Raw genomic sequence first — 22,796 nt, forward strand, 5'->3', positions numbered from 1 at the left:
TTGAGGGACTGAAGTTTGAACCTTATGTTCATCGAATGTAGTTCATCATCAAATCCTTCATCATTCTTGTCTGAATTAGAGGAAGCCTCACTCTCCATAGGAGGTGGTTCATAGGGATTTCAGCTTTTAGCTCTAGAATTACTAATGCTCCACTTCTAATGAGATTTGAGTAGAGGGCAATAATTTTGTAGATGGTCTGTTTGAGGACAAGAGCAACAATGAAACGTAGAATCTCATAGTCTAGACCTTGAGTCCAATGAAAATCTCTTATTTTTAAATTGATATGGTCTGGAAACCCTTTATTGACACCAATTTCAATGTAGATTCTACCATAGGTATAATAAACAAGATGCCCACGGGAAGTATCAGTTGAAACGACCCAGGGGGTTTCTGATGCCCTCAAAGACTAACTAGTGTCACGAGTGAGCAGAAAGATTAGGAAGCCGAACCAATATTGGCATCTTGGTAATCACTATCGTAAAAGGGTCAAAATTTGGAAAGAAAGTAGTTAGGAAAAGTCTAGCGTTGCCCCAGAACTAGGGCCCTTTAGAGAGAAGCTTATGATAGTCTTTTGATTCACCAAAAATCACAATGAAGAAACCATTGTAGCACAAAATAAGCTTTCATTTCATGGTCCATGACGAATGGAGCCATTGGTAAAGATCTATCGAGCGAGGTATCATTAAAATGATAGATAAGGGCTTTCTTTGCAAATATATGATGGGGTTCCTCAATAGTAAGGTTAGATATTTCTAAGGAGGGATCTTTCTCATATTTTTCAACCAAAAATGGCCTAGGAACTACATGGGACTAAATTGCCTTAAGGGGCGAGTAAACATGGGCATCATCTTTATAAGTAAAATCTGTAGTGAAATATAAATAACCTTATTTTAAATTATTATTATTATTTTAGTAAAATATAAAGAATGTATTTAATTAAAACCTATTTTAATGAGAATTTTATAAACTTTTCATTTTTGGAATATAGTTTTTATGATTTGTTATTTAATATTTTAATAAAAAATCAATTTATTTGTAATTTTATTATAAAATAAACAAATCCGGAAGAAAGATCAAACTCCATCCATTTTTATTTTTTTTAACTAGATACGGTCCAAGGAGAATCGACAGAACATTAAGAAATTCAAAAGCTGAATTCCATTATTTGAATGGGCCGACAATCTACTGTTGAATTCCATTATTTCCAAGTCTACTGGCATTTTAAAAATATCATCATGCTCTACATCTCACATGGGTTACTGGCCTTTTAAAGATCTGTGTTTAATTATTGTATCTTCATTCACTGCACTATGAGGTTACAAAATCTTTACGTTCTCTTGCCTCTTTTCATCCTCGCCCTGTTTCTACACCCATCATCATCTGCACTCTGCAATCCATCAATCCATGGAGATGCCAATGCGCTCATTTCAATGAAAGCAGCACTCCTTGATCCTCACCATTGGTTAGATACGTGGACAGACTCTGATAAAAACCACCATTGCGCATGGACTGGCGTCCATTGTGACCTCATGGGTCGAGTGGTGGCTCTAAATCTCTCTTCAATGGTTATTTGTCATCGCTCCGATTGCTCGACCTCTCCGATAACAACTTCGCTGGAAGTCTTCCCTTCGACGTCTTCATCAACTCTTTGTCAGGGGCGTTGCCACTGGATTTGGCGTATCTCGTGAAGCTCAACCATCTTGACCTTGGAGGAAATAACTTCTCGGGCAGCATTCCTGGTGAGTATGGGAACCTAAAAAGTGTGGAATATCTTTCAATTGCTGCAAACAGTTTGAGTGGAAAAATACCCGGAGATCTTGGAAAACTCGGGAATTCCAAAACACTTTATTTGTCGGAAAATTCATTCCAGGGTGGGATTCCTCCTGAGATAGGAAATTTGAGCAACCTTGTAGAACTCTATCTGTACGATTGTCGCCTCATAGGCCCTATCCCTCCTCAAGTGGGCCAGATTGTGACCTTAAAAACCCTGTATCTATATAATAACCATCTTTCTGGTGAAATACCCGTGGAACTCGCAGAGCTAAAAGAGTTGAGGATGTTGGAATTGTCCTATAATAGACTACAGGGCAGGATTCCATCTTTCATTGGGGACTTGCCAAATTTGGAGGTTTTTTGGCTTTGGGGAAACAATTTCATAGGTCTCGTGCCTCAGCAACTGGGCATAAGTGGAAAGCTACAGATATTAGATATAACAAATAATTCATTTGTCAGCCCGATTCCTGACTCTCTCGGTGTTATAGACATTTTTGGGCACTGCAACCCTAAGCATAAATGTCCATAAACCAAGGGCTCTTAAGTCCCTAAAAGTGTTGTTCCAACCCCTAAAAGAACAAGGTCAACTAATTACACCATCTCCCAGAAGTTATCCATGAAAAACTACTCAGGACTTGTCAAAACTGGACCATTTCACTTGCTCCATAGGCAAAATGCATTGCATCCCACCTAAATACACACAGTAGGTGCATTTCATTTCAAAAAGCCCTTCTATGGGGTGCGATGGGCGAGAAGGGACAAATGGCAGGGTCAATCCGCAAGGTGGAGAAGCATGGAATCTTCTAGAAAATTCTCCTGTGACACTTGCCTCTCTGAATTCGACCAAGGATGAGTAAGAGATCATCAATCTCCAAGTGGAATCAAGAACTATCAAAGGGAAGACACTAATCAAATCTCAAGCTGACTCATCTCCCTTGCAGACATCTATATATGGATCCCTCATTCTAGAGATCAAGAGGCTGGAATTTTGCATCTTGCAAGGAATTGTTGTTGGTTTCTTGAGACAACATCATAGTGTTGGGTGATCTAAGCTTTTCATGAGGTGAAGAAGGGATTACTTGCTGAGAGGATGATGCTGGGTCAGAACAATCGGTTGTAATTCTCTTGGCTCTTTCTTCATTATCAATAAAACTATTCAAGTTTTCCTCCATACACTTGTGTGATTGATGTTTTATGCATTTGTGTGGTTAATATACATCTGATCCTATATTGCTTATGATAATAGATCTATGTTCTCGTATAGTGTTATGTTGCTTTGATTCTACAGGTACTCTGTGAAGCTGGGTACGAAAATAAGTAGCAAAGGACTATCATAAGAGAGAGGAATCAAGCAAGGAACCAAGTGCAAGACAGAGGTTGGTCTCCTTTATTCTTCTCTCATCTATCTTTCATAAAGGAAAAAGAAAGTAGTTTTAGTTTGTTTCTTTCTAAGGTAGCTACCAGCCTTAGTGGGATTAGCAGTTCTGCATAGACACTATTCCCGGTAACACTTGGCAAATGCGATTCACTGGTTGAAGACTCCATGGGGCAAAATTATTTGAATGGTTTGATTCTTGAAAGCTTTCTATACTTACCCATGCCGACTGTGATCGAATTGAACAACAATAATCTCAGTGGGAGCATACCGGACGTAAGTAATAATGTATCATCTAAGCTACAGACAATGATAATTTCCAACAATAGCCTGAGTGGCTCTATTCCTTCGTCCATTTGGAAATTATCTGCTTTGCGTCACCTCCTGATCGATGGAAATCAATTAACAGGCATTGTGCCTACAAAGATTGACCAACTAGGTAAAATTGAAGAGATCAATTTCAGCCAGAACAAGTTTTCGGGGATGATCCCCAGGGAGATAAGCAATTGTAGTGCTTTAACATACGTTAATCTCAGCACAAACATGTTGTATGGTAATGTTTCCTCAGATATAGTCTGTCTGGGTAAAATTGAACATATCGATTTCAGCAAGAATCTCCTTTCTGGTATGATTCCTAGGGAGATCAGCAACTTAAGTGCTTTGACATACATTGATATGAACACAAACAGGTTTTCTGGTAATGTTCCCTCAAATATTGGCTATCTAGGAAACATTAAAATTATTGATTTCAACAAAAACACGCTTTCTGGCATGATTGCCAGGGAAATTGGTAACTATATTTCGCTAACACAAATTGATCTTAGCCAGAACGAATTCAACGGTCCCATCCCAGTGGAAATCACCAAGATGAGCAATCTATATTCTCTGAACCTATCGAGAAACTGTCTGGTAAAGTTTCGTTGGATATTGGTAGTGGGAGCAACATTGAAATTATCGATTTCAGCAAAAACAGGCTTTCTGGTATCATTCCTAGGGAAATTGGTTCCTTTATTTGCCTGACAAAAATCGATTTTAGTGGGAACAAATTCAGCGGTCCCATCCCAGTGGAAATGCCCAGGATGAGAAATTTGTACTCTCTAAATCTATCGAGAAATCACTTCAATGAGAGCATTCCCAAAGAATTCGAAGCAATGACGAGCTTGTTCTCCGCGAATTTCTCATACAATAACTTCTCCGATCTTGTCCCAGAGGGTTTGTTTTCTTATTTGATTGCAACATATTTTGTAGAGAATAGTTGGGCAAGTGTAATTCTAGTTTCAAATGGTCGCTCGTCGGAGTACAGTTCAAGCTTGAACTTCTCTTGCCTCTCTTAGCACTTGGAATTCTCTTCTTGGCGTTGGCAATTCGAGCAGTCACAATTAAGAAGAAAGATAGTGAGGGCAGGCCATGGAAGATGACGACCTTCCAAACACTCAGCTTTGGAATCGATGACGTGGTGGAATGTATTAAAGAAGAGAATGTCATCGGAAAAGGAGAAGAGGGTGTTGTGTATAGAGGAATCATGCCCAATGGGGAACTAGTTGCAGTAAAAAAACTTAAGCGGATAAGCTCTTCAAATGCTCATGGCTTCTCTGCAGAGATCAAAATTCTGGGCAGAATCTGCCATCGACATGTTGTTAGATTGTTAAATAATGAATCCATACAGGTGAAGATAATTTTTAATAGAGGAGGAATGACCTGTTATAGAGTTTTGAGAACCCAACGTTTCAGACTACTTAAGTGAGTCCATTATCAGGGGATGCGTCAATAGATAATTTCAGATAATTTAGATTGGAATTGAGTTTAGCTCTCGATAATCTTAATTCTCAAATTCTGATGCGCTGCCCATCATATCCCTTCCATGGTAGGATTTGATGTTGTTAAATAATGAATCAATACAGGTGAAGATAGTTTTTAGTAGAGGAGGAATGACCTGTTATAGAGTTTTGAGAACCCAACATTTCAGACTACTTAAGTGAGTCCGTTATCAGGGGATGCGTCAATAGATAATTTCAGATAATTTATATTGGAACTGAGTTTAGCTCTCGATAATCTTAATTTCTCAAATTTTGATGCATTGCCCATCATATCCCTTCCATGGTAGGATTTGATGTTGTTAAATAATGAATCCATACAGGTGAAGATAGTTTTTAGTAGAGGAGGAATGACCTGTTATAGAGTTTTGAGAACCCAACGTTTCAGACTACTTAAGTGAGTCCATTATCAGGGGATGTGTCAATAGATAATTTCATATAATTTAGGTTGGAACTGAGTTTAGCTCTCCATAATCTTAATTTCTCAAATTTTGATGCGCTGCCCATCATATCCCTTCCATGGTAGGATTTGATGTTGTTAAATAATGAATCCATACAGGTGAAGATATTTTTTAGTAGAGGAGGAATGACCTGTTATAGAGTTTTGAGAACCCAACGTTTCGGACTACTTAAGTGAGTCCATTATCAGGGGATGCGTCAATAGATAATTTCAGATAATTTAGATTGGAACTGAGTTTACCTCTCGATAATCTTAATTTCTCAAATTCTGATGCGCTGCGCATCATATCCCTTCCATGGTAGGATTTGATGTTGTTAAATAATGAATCCATACAGGTGAAGATAGTTTTTAGTAGAGGAGGAATGACCTGTTATAGAGTTTTGAGAACCCAGCGTTTCGAACTACTTAAGCGAGTCCATTATCAGGGGATGCGTCAATAGATAATTTCAGATAATTTAGATTGGAACTGAGTTTAGCTCTCGATAATCTTAATTTCTCAAATTCTGATGCGCTGCCCATCATATCCCTTCCATGGTAGTATTTGATGTTGTTAAATAATGAATCCATACAGGTGAAGATAGTTTTTAGTAGAGGAGGAATGACCTGTTATAGAGTTTTGAGAACCCAACGTTTCAGACTACTTAAGTGAGTCCATTATCAGGGGATGCGTCAATAGATAATTTCAGATAATTTAGATTGGAACTGAGTTTAGCTCTCGATAATCTTAATTTCTCAAATTATGATGCGCTGCCCATCATATCCCTTCCATGGTAGGATTTGATGTTGTTAAATAATGAATCCATACAGGTGAAGATAGTTTTTAGTAGAGGAGGAATGACCTGTTATAGAGTTTTGAGAACCCAACATTTCGGACTACTTAAGTGAGTCCATTATTAGGGGATGCTTCAATAGATAATTTCAGATAATTTAGATTGGAACTGAGTTTAGCTCTCGATAATCTTAATTTATCAAATTCTGATGCGCTGCCCATCATATCCCTTCCATGGTAGGATTTGATGTTGTTAAATAATGAATCCATACAGGTGAAGATAGTTTTTAGTAGAGGAGGAATGACCTGTTATAGAGTTTTGAGAACCCAACGTTTCGGAATACTTAAGTGAGTCCATTATCAGGGGATGCATCAATAGATAATTTCAGATAATTTAGATTGGAACTGAGTTTAGCTCTCGATAATCTTAATTTCTCAAATTATGATGCACTTCCCATCATATCCCTTCCATGGTAGGATTTGATGTTGTTAAATAATGAATCCATACAGGTGAAGATAGTTTTTAGTAGAGGAGGAATGACTTGTTATAGAGTATTGAGAACCCAACGTTTCGGACTACTTAAGTGAGTCCATTATTAGGGTATGCGTCAATAGATAATTTCAGATAATTTAGATTGGAACTGAGTTTAGCTCTTGATAATCTTAATTTCTCAAATTCTGATGCGCTTCCCATCATATCCCTTCCATGGTAGGATTTGATGTTGTTAGATAATGAATCCATACAGGTGGAGATAGTTTTTAGTAGAGGAGGAATGACCTATTATAGAGTTTTGAGAACCCAACATTTCAGACTACTTAAGTGAGTCCATTATCAGGGGATGCATCAATAGATAATTTTAGATAATTTAGATTGGAACTGCGTTTAGCTCTCGATAATCTTAATTTCTCAAATTCTGATGCGCTGCCCATCATATCCCTTCCATGGTAGGATTTGATGTTGTTAAATAATGAATCCATACAGGTGAAGATAGTTTTTAGTAGAGGAGGAATGACCTGTTATAGAGTTTTGAGAACCCAACGTTTTGGACTACTTAAGTGTGTGCATTATCAGTGGGTGCGTCAATAGATGATTTCAAATAATTTATATTGGAACTGAGTTTAGCTCTCGATAATCTTAATTTCTCAAATTCTGATGCGCTGCCCATCATATCCCTTCCATGGTAGGATTTGATGTTGTTAAATAATGAATCCATACAGGTGAAGATAGTTTTTAGTAGAGGAGGAATGACCTGTTATAGAGTTTTGAGAACCCAACGTTTCAGACTACTTAAGTGAGTCCATTATCAGGGGATGCGTCAACAGATAATTTCATATAATTTAGGTTGGAACTGAGTTTAGCTCTCGATAATCTTAATTCCTCAAATTTTGATGTGCTGCCCATCATATCCCTTCCATGGTATGATTTGATGTTGTTAAATAATGAATCCATACAGGTGAAGATAGTTTTTAGTAGAGGAGGAATGACTTGTTATAGAGTTTTGAGAACCCAACGTTTCGGACTACTTAAGTGAGTCCATTATCAGGGGATGCGTCAATAGATAATTTTAGATAATTTAGATTGGAACTGAGTTTAGCTCTCGATAATCTTAATTTCTCAAATTTTGATGCGCTGCCCATCATATCCCTTCCATGGTAGGATTTGATGTTGTTAAATAATGAATCCATACAGGTTAAGATAGTTTTTAGTAGAGGAGGAATGACCTGTTATAGAGTTTTGAGAACCCAACGTTTCAGACTACTTAAGTGAGTCCATTATCAGGGGATGCGTCAATAGATAATTTCAGATAATTTAGATTGGAACTGAGTTTAGCTCTCGATAATCTTAATTTCTCAAATTATGATGCGCTGCCCATCATATCCCTTCCATGGTAGGATTTGATGTTGTTAAATAATGAATCCATACAGGTGAAGATAGTTTTTAGTAGAGGAGGAATGACCTATTATAGAGTTTTGAGAACCCAACGTTTCAGACTACTTAAGTGAGTCCATTATCAGGGGATGCGTCAGTAGATAATTTCAGATAATTTAGATTGGAACTGAGTTTAGCTCTCGATAATCTTAATTTCTCAAATTCTGATGCGCTGCCCATTATATCCCTTCCATGGTAGGATTTGATGTTGTTAAATAATGAATCCATATAGGTGAAGATAGTTTTTAGTAGAGGAGGAATGACCTATTATAGAGTATTGAGAAAACAACGTTTCAGACTACTTAAGTGAGTCCATTATCAGTGGATGCGTCAATAGATAATTTCAGATAATTTAGATTGGAACTGAATTTAGCTCTCGATAATCTTAATTTCTCAAATTCTGATGCGCTGCCCATCATATCCCTTCCATGGTAGGATTTGATGTTGTTAAATAATGAATCCATACAGGTGAAGATAGTTTTTAGTAGAGGAGGAATGACCTGTTATAGAGTTTTGAGAACCCAACATTTCGGACTACTTAAGTGAGTCCATTATTAGGGGATGCTTCAATAGATAATTTCAGATAATTTAGATTGGAACTGAGTTTAGCTCTCGATAATATTAATTTATCAAATTCTGATGCGCTGCCATGACACCAACCTTCTGGTGTATGAGTACATGCCCAACGGAAGCCTGTCGAAGTTGCTTCATGGAAACAATGCCACGCCTCTGGATTGGGACACCAGATACTAAATTGCAGTGGGAACTACGCAGGGGTTGAGCTATCTTCATTACGATTGTCTTCTGGCCATCCTTCATCGCGATGTGAAGTCCGGCAATATTATTTTGGACTCCAACTTTGAAGCTCGCGTTGCAGATTTCGGCCTAGCCAAACTCTTGCATCAATCTGGTACGTCAGAATATATGTCTTCAGTTGCAGGGACCTTTGGCTACATAGCTCCAGGTAAGTGGTTGTCTCATCTTTTTAAATTTTGAAGTCATCGATTTCTAATTTTATTAGAGGGTCGCTGGAAAGTTCAACTGAGTTGCTAGCTTTCTGAAATTCTATGGTCTGTTATTGAAGTCCATGATCTGTTATTGCCAATTACAAACATAGTATGCTGAGGCAGAGCAGCGCTGCATTATAAATAAAAGCAATTATATAGAAGTCAAAAGTGCTTCATAGTATGCGTATTGCTTATTTTACGGTGGTTTTGCCACTGACCTTTGCCGTAGCATACCATTTAAGATTGGATGTTGAATTTACAGAGTATACGTACACCATGAAAGTGGACAAGAAGAGTGATGTGTACAGATTTGGAGTGGTTCAAAGTGGTTCTGCTTGTGCTCATCACAGGTAAAAAGGCGATGGGTGAAAGCGAATTTGAAGAGGATATGAACATCACAGGGTGGGTGAGAATATGACCAATTGGAATAGAGAAGAAGTTATGAATATTATTGATCCCACACTTATCAATGCCCCAGTGGAGGAAGCCCTGCATATATTCTTAGTAGCTCTGCTATGTATACAAGAGCAGAGTGTCCGAAGACCTACTATGCGCCATGCAGTAGTAATGTTAACATACTTCAGTCCTAGGCAATAATTTTCATGATCAATTTGACCACGGGATATGATTGGAATAAGGCATTCTCATCCTCAGCCAGGCAGTTCAGGTTTGATTGGATGTGTATCTTGATGAAGGGTAGCTATCTTGACTGGAGATTCATATCCATATGCTCTTTTAGCATCTACATGCAGGAGCTTCCAACCTAGAAGTCCCTTCCTTTATTTTGAGGGAATTAAGTTGTGAAATGTTTTCTGTATTTCCTTATAGAGGGCATCTGAGTCAATGTTGCTTTCAGATTCCTCTGTTTTTTCTCTTTCTGATTTGCTTGCAAATTCCTCATTCTCCTCCAATCCAAAGTCTTAGAGAAACTTCGAGGATTTCCAGTATGTTTGAGATCTCTCCCTTTATTCCTTTGAATGGTGGATCTTCCTAAAACTCTTTCTTTGAAGTGCAGATTTTCCTAAACTTGCCCTCTCTGGGCCATATGTGGTCTAGGAGCCGAGGGCAAACCTCCTCTAACACCCTGTAACACAGTTTCATGGTTTTTATTACAAAATGCTTATTTGGCTTCATTTTCTCCAATCCATTCATATTTGCATAGACAGTTGTAAATCAAGTCCCACAAATTTTAAATCCTTGCAGTTCAAGTTTTGAGCGAGTCATGCATAGATTTTGGTTGAGGAGCATGGCAAGGCGTTAATTAATATTGCATCTTGAAAAAAAATGACTAAAACAAATTTTTGCCTTTAGTTTTTCACTATAAACTATTTTTGTTGCTCAAAAGAACTCTTTTCAAGATGCAATATTAATATAGGAAGAATATTCATTGGTTAAAGGTATAATAGGTGTTACTTTGTACCTATTCAAGTCACATGAATCTTTGTACAAATCTAAAAGTAAATATTTTATAGCCACAAAATATTTAGTATCCATCACACTGATTATTTTGTATTTTTAAACATCTAACATAATTTCAAAATGTTTATTAACAGGTAAATATTATTTGAATTAAATAGTTGAATTAAATGTTTATGAGCCTAATAAAACATGACCATTTAATCCACTTAATTGAATTGTACTACTAACTTCCCTTATATATGGTGTATCTTGTTTGAATTTGGTATAGAATGAACACTTAATGTTGTTTTCATCATCTAGACATATTATAAGATATGCACATTTATGTATATACTTCCATTCATATTTAAATGGCCTTTTAGAAGTTACCCCATTATCTTTCTTTTTATGATACATTCTTCAATATTAATCTCATCCTCAAATATAATAATTTTTTTTAATAGTTGTATTATTTGACTTCAATTTAAATACATCAACCAGTGTTATTTATGTTCCATATTTTTTAGATGAATCAATTTAGATATTTCTTCTTAAGATTATCCTATTTAACATATTACCATATTTTTAATGAATATTAACTCATGAAAGTTAAATTCAATGAAGCTCCCAAAAAAATGTAATAAATGGTAAAAGAAACAATTTCCTTGTAACATCATGTAAAAAGCATGTTACAATACAACAAACAATTCAATTATTATTCAATACAACCTAGGTATATTTTAATTTACCATTATCAATCCTATCTTATTGGCACAAAGCCTAAATGTATTTTGGTAGCTTAAATTTTCTTTAACAAAGTGTATTTTAGTTTGTCATCACTAATCACAAAGTTTGGTTTATTTTGGTAGGCAAGTTGTTTTTGAATAATGTATAAATGATCCTTATTAACTATTTTACACATTCAAATTTTTTTGACAAGTGGTTTGGAAATTGGAGATAGGTGAAAACTAAAAAAATAAGAATATAGTTTTTTATTCATAAACAAATTAATAAGATACCATTTTAAGTTTGTAAACTTTTTAATATATGTTTTTTTAGACAAGAACTAGAATATCTAATTTATTAAAAGATAATGAGTTAAAGTTCAGGTTAGATACATGCTTTTACATAAGTAAATTGAAACTAGTGGATATGGTCTAAATGAAAGTAGTGGACATGGTCGGAATGGAGTATGTATCAATGACCATCTACAAAATTCTAGCAATGAAGTTTATGAACAAAATGTTATAATATGAACAAGATTCCACTATATGTGACGCAATATTCAAAATATCTAGAATATGTAAGTATCCATTGTAGCAAAACTCATATTTATATAGAAATGTTTGAATTACATGACATGATATGACATTGATATCAAAGGTTGTATGCAATGAATGGACAACTCATATACACATGTCAAATAGTTTAGAATACAGTGAAAGATTATATTTTTGGAATAAGAATATATTGAATAAATATATGAATGAAGAATCTGATATGGTTACAACTGAGAGTCCCATATATATACTTATGTGGGTACCCTTTCATGAACAATCATGTCTTTTGAGACATGCCTCTCTGATCATTGTTAACTATTAATTATTAATTATTTACATTCAGAACAATGTATATTCACTAATCATTGTTAACTATTAATTATTAATTATTTACATTCACATTCACAATTGTTGATCTAATAAAAAACAAAATTTACAAAGCATCAAAATGTTACATTAAACCATAAGGAATTATTCCTCAACTTTGATTTTTGAGTTTAGTCATTAAACATTAAGGAAGCGTGACATAACCTTTTTTCCCATCCCACCAAAGTTTACCTTGATTTAGCCTTGAACCAAAAATAGTCATATGATTAGCGTTGGAGTCGTTTGATCTGAGAATATGGAGACATTTCTTCTTAGGGATACATTGGTAAAAATGATAAATCTGGTTGAAAATATGACTTAGATTTATTTATGAAACTCCAAGCATGTCTATATTCTTGATTTATCCCCCACTTTACAATGGATATTCTTAATACCATGGCCTATCAATACCACATACTAAAAAAATCATAACTCATTTCATATAGCAATGGTTTATATAATTGCAATCAATTTAATTAAAATATAGAAAAGAACATAACTAGTTTAAATATAAATCTCAACCTCTAATTTGTGTATATTACTATGATTATTATAAAATATCACATAAAAAATAAATTTATATTATTCACTTAATAATTATTGATAATAAATTAAAAAAAATATTTCCAAACATACATAGTTAATTAATTTATAAAACTTTATAAAGAAATAAATAAAATTATAATAATTAATATGATAAAATCACTATCAAAATATATGTTCATAAAATAAAAAGGGAAAAGATAAATATAATAATATCATATGAGTACGTTATTGGCCCAAATAAAGGTTCCATGGCTGTGAGTGAAGTCAGTAAACTGAAATTAACGCACCCGGAGATGCATATTTCCTGTAAAAGAATTTTGGAAATGTCAATGAATCTGTTAAACACACATGGGCAGCAAGAGAAATATGAATGATAAAACATGACAATACAATTTTATTAACAACTAATATACATTTATAGTACATTGTTGTGACCGTTGGGTTCCACCTCCCAAGGTATCTTGGACTACTTTGTCTATTCAGCTTCCACACTAACCGATTGAGGATTAGGTGTCCAACATTTCCCCCTTAATCTGAAGGGTTATCTATGAGTCCAAGAAGAGAGTTGTAATACAAAATGTGCAAAAATTCATGGCAGCACTAGACTGAATGTTCTCTCTGAAATGTTGGTATAAAGGGCGGTGTTTTAAGGATGACCACCAACATTGGAACGCTTAGTGCAGTTCCCAGAACTCTTCCAAAACTGGCAAGGAGCTGAAGTCTTCTGCTAGAGGAAGTGCTCCTATTGTTTTAAAGAGGGAAACCTTCAACCAATAAAGGGAGGTCTCACCCCGCATAAAAGGGAGAACTTCAACCTGAAAAGGGAAGTCTCAACCTGTGATGGTTTAAGGATGACCAACAACTCTGGAATGCTTAATGAAATTCTTGGAACTCTTCCAAAACTGGCAAGAAGCTGGAGTCTTCTGCTAGAGGAAGTGTTGCCAATTTTGTTCCTGGAATTCTTCCCAAGCTGGCAGGAAGCTGAAGTCTTCTGCTAGAGGAAGTGTCCTAGATTGCCAACTGAAGGCATGTTCACGGGCATCTTTGTTTCTGGCAACAACTCTGAAACTGGTGTGACAGGTTGTGGCTCAGGCTCGCTTGATGTGACTTTGAAGCTTATAGATGACCATCATTCCCCCCCTGTCAGATACAAGGTGAGATGATGGAGAAAACCCAACTGTAAGACTGTTCAATACTCTGCAACAAGTTCTGACATGTGTTTGGAATATCTTATTGGCTGTTGATGCCCATTGCCAAGAAGCAATCCATCCAAGATGAATCTTTGTTCTTGTAGAACGTTTGTTTTTGAAGCATCTGTTTGAAGAATGAGTGGTTTTATGACAGTGCTTACATGGATGAAGATCAAAACAGTGATCTTTCAAATGGCCAACTCGATCACAATGTTGGCATTTCACAATCTGTTGTTGTTTTTATTGCGGCGGAAGAGGAGTAGAATCTGGAACAGTTGGAGGTGAACTGTCATGAGGAGCAGGTGAACTATCATCAATGAATCCAGCACTCTGAAACTGAATGGGCTTGGCATAGTCTGGAATATGAAAGGACAAGTCCTTGTCATATCCAAGACCAGTTCTGTGCTTGTTGTGGACAAGTTGTTCCCAAGGTCTGATGATGGGCTTGGGAAGTGCAGACTGAGTTTCTGCATCTGCATGTACAACTGCTGCTTTATTGGGCACTGGATCTGAATGAGCTTCAACAATATTGACTTGCTGTTTATGGGAGTCTGTTTCATTGTTCTGAATAGAAACAGGTTCAGAATGATGATTCCTCTATTTTAATTCTTCTTACTGTAGCTGAGATTCAAGCTGCAAAAAATCGATCTTTTCCTGTGCATTTTGTAAACAAACCTGAATATCTGTGAGAGAAACTTTGCTGACTTTTAATGTATCATGATTAGTAGACAATATGAGAGTTTTGAGGAACTCTAATACTTCACTGATCTTCTAGCCAATTTTTTTCTTTTTTCAATGTCAAATTTACACCTTACAAACTGATCACACCTACTACCCAGTGCAGAAAAGTAATACCCACTCATAGTGCACAGCAATATCCTTTACAAATGTGCAGCAAATGAATCAAGGAATCAATGTATATATATGTAGACAGAGACTATAATGAGTTTTAATACCACAACTGGGGCAGCAACAACTGCAAACTTGCTTGGATCCTTCAAATATTCCTTCCCTTTTGAATCAGAAAACCTTTGCCGCTATTATATATTTCACAGTTTCTTTCTATTGAGGACTTCATCAATAGTCCTTACATATATTTCACAAATTTTATAGTTAACTCTCGTGGTTTCCTTAAAATAAAGTGAAGAGCTTTACTCAAGCTTGACCCACAATAGTTCTACTTCTTCTACAAGAAAGTAGTTCAGATCCCATAAAATTTTCCAAGGGTTTCAGAGAGTAACTCGACAGTGAAAACTACGCTTCCGTTGTGCAACTCTGATTGAACACAAAAGAACTATATGTTCAACAAAATATTATTTAGCTAAATTTAACAGTTATACTGATCAATCACTAAAAACAAGTGAGGCATGAAACAATTCGTAGAGATTAATATAGACTTGTAATTCTGTAAATGGATCATGAACGGACTATCCTATATGATATCCTCCCGTATACAAAAATTCAGCAGAAGTAAGTACAATATTTCTGGATCCTCACTATTTCACCCAAAAAACCAGCTCCTCTTCAGCGGAACCAGAGCAAAAGTTCCTCTGTGAGTTGCTGCTCCATTTTCATGGCTCTTTCATCTAATAAAATTGACAACCTACAAAGAGGGTAAGCGGTCTGCTGGCCAAAATCCATCCATTTATCAATGCAAGATTTGTGAAATATATGAGAGAAACGTAGCTTACGAATCTGATCAAATTCTCCAACAATTCTACACAAGCAAACAGGGCACTCTACAATGTTACTAGATGTGCCAGGGCATCTGCTGGTTTTACTGTCAAATTCTGCAATCAGTATGAGACGAGCAAGGTGGGAGCCTAGGCCAAGGCTCTGTAAGTGTTGTTGAGCTACCAAACAGTATGAGATTCCCAATCGAACTTTCAAGCTACCATGTTAGACAGGCATTCAACACATTCAATGTTTCATTCAACGTAATACTCAAAACTGATCAGCGTTAAAGAACACATATAAATATATGGACAACGCTCTGAGTGTTAATGGACAGTGCTCTGAGTGTAAGACCGTAATGCAAGACAGCGCAAACATTCACCAGAGTGTTATACAACACATATGGACAACACAAAAATAATGCATACTGTAACAAACATTCAATGGACAGCGCATCAGTTTCATCATTCCTCGTTCCTCGTTTCAACAAAATTTGATGCACACAAGTCCAAAGCCACGGTTCCTTACAACAACAAGATTAGAACCTCGACATTCAAAAAACACCTCGAAACGAGAAGCCTAGATGACCGAATGGGTTCTTTAACAGCAACGTGACAATGCCCATTGTAACAGCTCAGGTGGACAACACACCAAAGGACATATGGCTAGCTTCAAACCTCAATCAATGGATAGGCATTCAACCATGGCTCGGCTAACAATCCTTCAACGGTAATACGCACCCTTCTTTGCACACTATCACAGTTCCAACGATACCACCTGTTCACTGCATCCGTTCAATGTAGGCAATGAGAGCAGTGTAGCAGTAGGAAGACTTGTCAGAATCTAGCACCAACGAATATATGGGCAGCGTAATAGTAGGAAATACCAAGCGGTATAATGCAAATGATACGTGGGAGCTACGTGGGAGTTGGGTGTTCATCAAACATTCTGACACCAAAACGTTCTTCTTCTGTAAAAGCAGAGAGACGTTACACCCAAACACGTGCCAACAATGAGTGAAGGGAGGACAATAATGAACGGGTGCAGTCAATGGTTGAACGCATCACTGTAATTCCACCAACATGCAATATACAGGCAACTGCAAGAAATGCAACTCGGACGAATTCGATGATAATAACGCATAGATAATGGGAGATATTTTGGCTACTACATACAGAGACGTTTTCGAGGAGTATCATGCAACAATGTCCAACGAACTTAAGGACTCAACTAATCGTTCACGACATTTAATAATACACACAGAGATGTGCTAGCAGAGATAGAGTGGCATTCCAACACAGAGATACAACTTTCAAGGATACCATTAACGCAGGATACCATGCACCAATTTGAACAAGCAGCAACATTCCACCATACCCTGATCTTTTCAATGCATTATCTTCGAACTTTTTTATTCCATATTTATGGCATTCAACAAACCAATCGTGTCAGCGCAACATTCAAATATAATATATGCCACGACTCCTTTATGGAGAGACATAGCCTTGTCTGTCGAGCTCTAGGATAAACATCCTCACGACCCCGACCAATGTAGCCAATCTCAGTGCATTCACCACTAGCAGCGACCAGGTTTGTGCTCTTCACAATATAGGATCGAGCCCTTCTTCATGACTTATTTATTTGAAACAAAGAATTAAAGGCAAGTGTCGACCAACATGGGAAATGGACAGTACAACAATCACTGAAATTGATGAATTTCTGGATATTTGATTGTGGTATGTCTTTCAGCGATGAACAAAAGAATCTTTGAAGAGAAACAATGACACATAAGTAGATAAGCTTGTAACGTAAAACCTGTAATGCTTATTCAGTTCTTGCAGAGATGACAAGAAGAGTGAAAATGATAATTTTATGTACGCAGGTTTTGTCTGGAGCAGCGCTTTTAAATGGAGCGTTTATGGACAGAGAGCGCAGGTAATGGCAGACAGAGAGCACATGTTTATGAACAGCAAACGTTTATGGACAGACGGGCTAGCCAGAGACCAAAAATAGAGACCTGCGAATTTCAGAGGTCAGGAATGTCGGGGATGGCAGAGCCAACACGCCAGGACTTTTAACGCACACATTGTGGTATTCATTCAATGTACCAAAAATTATACATATGCCAGCACAAATATATATACAACGAATTCAACACCAGCGCATGAATTAATCAACCAACAATATCACCGAGAGTTCACGACCCACATAACATTAATGGTCAATGCATAGGTCTGGTGAGAGAAACACAATAAAAGGCCACAAGCAAACAGTGACTCAAATATGAGTAGGGCCAGAATTCGCCTACTTTGATACCATGTTAAACACACATGGGCAGCAAGAGAAATATGAATGATAAAACATGACAATACAATTTTATTAACACCTGATATACATTTATAGTACATTGTTGTGACCGTTGGGTTCCACATCCCAAGGTCTCTTGGATTACTTTGTCTATTTGACTTCCACACTAACCCATTGAGGATTAGGTTTCCAACAGAATCATTCACTTTCTAAACTAATTTCCGGGCAATATAGCCTTTATCACATGGAATTACATTATTTTCACAGTTTTAGAAAGGTCAAGGCTTCATCACATAGAATTACAGTTCTTTACATTTTTAGAAAGTTAGTTTTGGTTTAATGGTTTTTAGAATTACATATTTTCACATTTTCCGACAGGTCAAGCCTTCATCACCTCGAATCATAGTTCTTTACCTTTTTAGAAAGTCAGTTTTGGTTTTAATGAAAAGTAAGTGGTATTTTTTTGTAGTGGAAAAAATTATAATAATTTATTTGACGAAGTAGCAATGAGGACAGTTATTTCTAGCTATTATTGGCGAATGTCTATTGATTCAGAGTCTTGGACTAATAACATGTTTCCTTACATTAATTTTTTAGCTAAACAGAAACAATTTTAGAAACCAGATTTTTAAAATTAATAAATTTTATACAGGTTAATTTTAAAACCAGCATAGATCCATCTTAACCAGGGATCTAGCAAGAGCAGAAAGGGATCAAATCTTTGAGGTGCAAACCTATTTTAAAGTGTAAAACTGAACAAATAGTTTGCACCTAGACAAAGTTTATCTTTATCTAAGCTTTGATAGATTTGTAATTTCTCTCTCTCTCCATATATATATATATATATATAGACACTGCTTGTACTTTTTCATTGTTTAAGTTTCATTTTTTAATGTATAAAATGGATTCAAGGTGTTCAAAATTTACTTGAGCATAAAATAGTGACATTGCTTAAAATATTCTAACCTATTATTACTTTATATAATGTATATATAGTTTCTTTTTTTATACTTTTAACTATTTTTTTTCTATATAAAGTTTATATAAGATTATGTTATTACATATGGATATCCAAATATCTTATTTATGGTCTAGCTTAGAGTGAAATATTTTTACCCCTTCTCTTTACTATGACCATTAAAAATGAGATTATTGATGTTTTTTAATATTAATTAAAAAATCAAACACATACATTTATTTTTGTTTTTCTATTATCTAGACATTTTTATTTATTTAAAAAACATTTTATTTTTATTTTTAAAAAAACATGTCTCAACTTCAAGTTGAGTGAAAACAAAATTACACATGTCCGTTGTAAAATAAACCTATAAGATCAATAAAACTCTTAACTCAATTAATAATATTTTATAATTACATAAAAAAAATCCGTCAAATTCAACGCCTAAATGTCATTTTGCAGATGTTTTTACCATTGTTTGCACATGAAAATTACGTGACGTTGACGTTGCATTCACGTATAATTATTTTAGGCCTATTCAAAATTGGTACTAATTACTTGCTGACATGTAAGAAAAATAATTTACCCTCTCAGCATCTGTTTATGTTTCATTGAAGAGAATTTTGTTTAATAAACAAATGGTTAGGTAATCACCCTTCATATTTTCTGCTATTGCGATGGATTCAGTCCATGCGCCTTATCAATCAAGGCATTGAAATGTATTATAAGTGCGAGTTTGTGAAATTTCTATGATAGCGGTTGCTTCTTTTCTGACTAACTTTCTTGATATCAAGATTATTATCCCATGTTACGAGGTTATGATTATATGTGTTTGGGATTTGTTAATTTCATTGAAACTAATTGGAGACTTAGAGTTTTTTTGTTGTATTTTTGGAGGGTGTGGTATGCTTGGATTTTTGGAGTAAAAAGGTAAAGAAAGGGCAGAAATGTACAAGAGGGCATCCAAATCAATAACTACATCATATTTGCTAGCAAGTATCGAGTTTTGTGTATGTTTCCTTCCCTAGTTTTGGTATGCATGGCATATGCATGTGGATTTTTGGTTGTGATCTGTGATTGGCATGGAGGATGGATGAGATTGACAGTGGATTGCCTAGCCTTGCCATTTCCTAGATATCCATGGTGATTGTGGGTTTATTTCCTTGTTGCGTTTTTGGTTGGTTCTCATGTTTCCTTAGCTTGGATTAAGTTATTAGTCTTGTAGCCTTGTTGGACAAATGCTCTAGAATCGTGGAACAACTTGGGTCAAGTTACTAGTCCCGTAGCCTGGGTTGGAAAAACGCTCTAGAGCCCTTGGTGGGTTGAGTTACTAGTCACATAGCCTTGGTTGGAAATATTCTCTCTAGCCCAGTAAAAGTTGTGGGTTGATTTACTAGTCTCATAGTCGGGTTGGACAAAAACTTTGGATCCCTAGATGGTTGGGATAGAGACCAATCTGGTGATGGTTTTGTGATGTCTGTCCATGAGGTGGAACCATTGTTTGATGGGTTGAGGTGGATGGCCTCTGGAAGCCCTAAATGGTTTTGATTGATGTGTTCTTTGAGATCCCACATTCATGCTTGGAATATGGCACAGGGGTGAATGGTTGAAGAGAGATTTAGCTCAACCATTCTACAGGTGGGTGGAACGTGGAAATCCGATCCTGGGTTTGGATTTTGCATCATCAATGAAAGGTTATTTCTCTTGGTATTTCTAAGAGTATTATGATAGACTAAATGTGGTTTATATGATTGTGATTTCATGGATAATTATGTCCCTATTAGGTTGGTTATGTATGTGTTTTTATGACAACATCCATGAGTGGCTCTCATCATGTTTTTACTCGTAATTGAATGATCAATGTATCTATGACCTAATGGATGGAATGATAGTTGTTGTGTTGAGGCGACAATGGTTCTTAGTGATTCTTAGCTAAGTATGAGACCCCTATGCTCAGAACTATTAATTACACCTGTAGATTACATATTTGCAATATGTTTGAAAACATGCCTGTCATTGTTAGTAGGGGTCCATTCAAGGTCTTGAATGAGTATTTTCTTTAGTACTGTCATTTCCATGTTATTTTATTGATATGAAAAGATGGTTCAGTTATGGGCAGCGACCTAGGCTTTAGGCTTGAAAAAGTGGCCCAAATCCTAGAGTTGATGGCATAACACTGACAGTCTTGGTCACTGGTCGCTCGCAGGCAAGCCTGTGAGAGAGAATTTAGGTTTGTGGTCATACTCATGCCTATAGCATGGGAGTGACTGAGCCTTAAATTTTCCAAAAGATCAGTGGGACCCCAAGGCAAGCTGTCTAAAGTATTGGATTGGTTCATGAGGGTCTTGTAGCTAATGATTAATGTCTGTATGGTGTGTTTCCATCGGTTCCACTTCCTTAACATGACTTAGGAGGTCAAATCATATCATAGTGGCCTCTCGTCGCATGTTCACCCCGGCTGGCCGATTGCTTGGGTAGACGTGGGAGGGGGGTGTTACATGGGGGGTTGGGAAACATTTTATTTCATGGGGAATTCATTCAATGGTGGGATTCTTCCCAAAAAAGGAAATTTGAGCAAGCTTGTACAACTCGAGGGAGTTGAGGGAGTTGTATTTATCCTATAACATACTACATAGCAGTATTCCATCTTTCATTGGGGACTTGCCAAAATTGAGAAACCTAGAAGTCCTCAACATCCATAACATATTTTTGTCAGAGGCATTGCCAATGGATTTGGCCTATCTCATGAAGCTCAATTATCTTGACCTCAGAATAAATCAATTCTCAAGTAGCATTCCTAGTGAGTACGCGAAACTAAAATATATATAATCTCTTTTTATAGATCAAAATAGTTTAAGTGGAAAAATGCCTAGAGATATTGGAAAACTGAGGAATTTGAGAACACTTTCTTTGTCATTCAATTCATTCGATGGTGTGATTCCTACCGAGATAGGAAATTTGAGCAACCTTGTATTCCTAGATATCAGTAGTTGTTCTCTTAGTGGTGCAATTGTTTGGCTTATTGGTGGTCTTCAAAATTTGGAGATGTTTTTTTTGTACAGAAAATCCCTCTCGGGCCCTATCCCTCCTCAACTGGGCCAACTTGTGAGCTTAAAACTCTTGGATTTATCTTATAACAAACTACATGGCAGGATTCCATCTTCCATTGGAGACTTGTCAAAATTGGATTTTTGGGGGATTTTGGGGAATAATTTTATGGTTCTCGTGCCTCAGTAATTAGGTGTAAGTGGAAAGATAGTGGATCTTTTTCTTTATTCTAATAGAATCACTAGTTCCATCCCTCCAAATATCTGCAAGGGAGGTCAAAAATTATTTAGAACACATAACTTATTTTTTGGCCCACTTCCTGAGTCTCTAGGTATCTGCAACTCTCTGGTTGAAGTCCACATGGGGAAAAATATTTGAATGGTTTGATTCCTATAGGATTGTTATACTTAACTATGTTGACTTGGATCGAATTGGAAAATAATAACCTTAGTGGGAGCATACCTCACGTAATGTGTAATGTATCCTCGACACTGTTGACAATGATAATTTCCAATAATCTTTGAGTGACTTTATTCATTATTCCATGTGGAAATCATCTGCGTTGAAGAAACTTGTGATTGATGGAATTAAATAAGAATTAATGTTCCACCAAAGGTTAGCCAATTGGTTAAAATTGAACATATCGATTTCAACGAAAAAGAGTTTTATGGTATGATTCCTATATAGGTTAGCAACTGTAGTGCTCTGACATACATTAATCTCGGCACAAACAAGTTGTATGGTAATGCTCCCTCAAATATAACATGTCTGGGTAAAATTGAGCATATTGATTACAACAAGAACAACCTTTCTGGTATGATTCCTAGGCAAATAAGCAACTTCGTTGCTCTTACTTACATTGATTTCAATGCAAACATGTTGTCTAGTAATGTTCCCTTAG

General features: G+C 36.2%; 1 protein-coding gene across 1 annotated transcript in view; it reads left to right on the forward strand.

Moving 5' to 3' along the window:
* Window positions 1-4,562: 4,562 nt before the first annotated feature.
* The window catches only part of LOC149172338 (ABC transporter C family member 10-like), a 103,443-nt gene continuing 85,209 nt past the window's right edge, over window positions 4,563-22,796 (forward strand). The window contains 1 exon segment of the mRNA XM_089426281.1: window positions 4,563-4,814. Coding sequence (XP_089282407.1) covers window positions 4,563-4,814 — 252 coding nt within the window.

The sequence above is a fragment of the Pinus tabuliformis genome, chromosome 4_2, assembly GCF_031772625.1.
Source record: "Pinus tabuliformis cultivar Carrire ecotype Pingquan chromosome 4_2, CPIR1, whole genome shotgun sequence".
Classification (NCBI taxonomy): Eukaryota; Viridiplantae; Streptophyta; class Pinopsida; order Pinales; family Pinaceae; genus Pinus; species Pinus tabuliformis.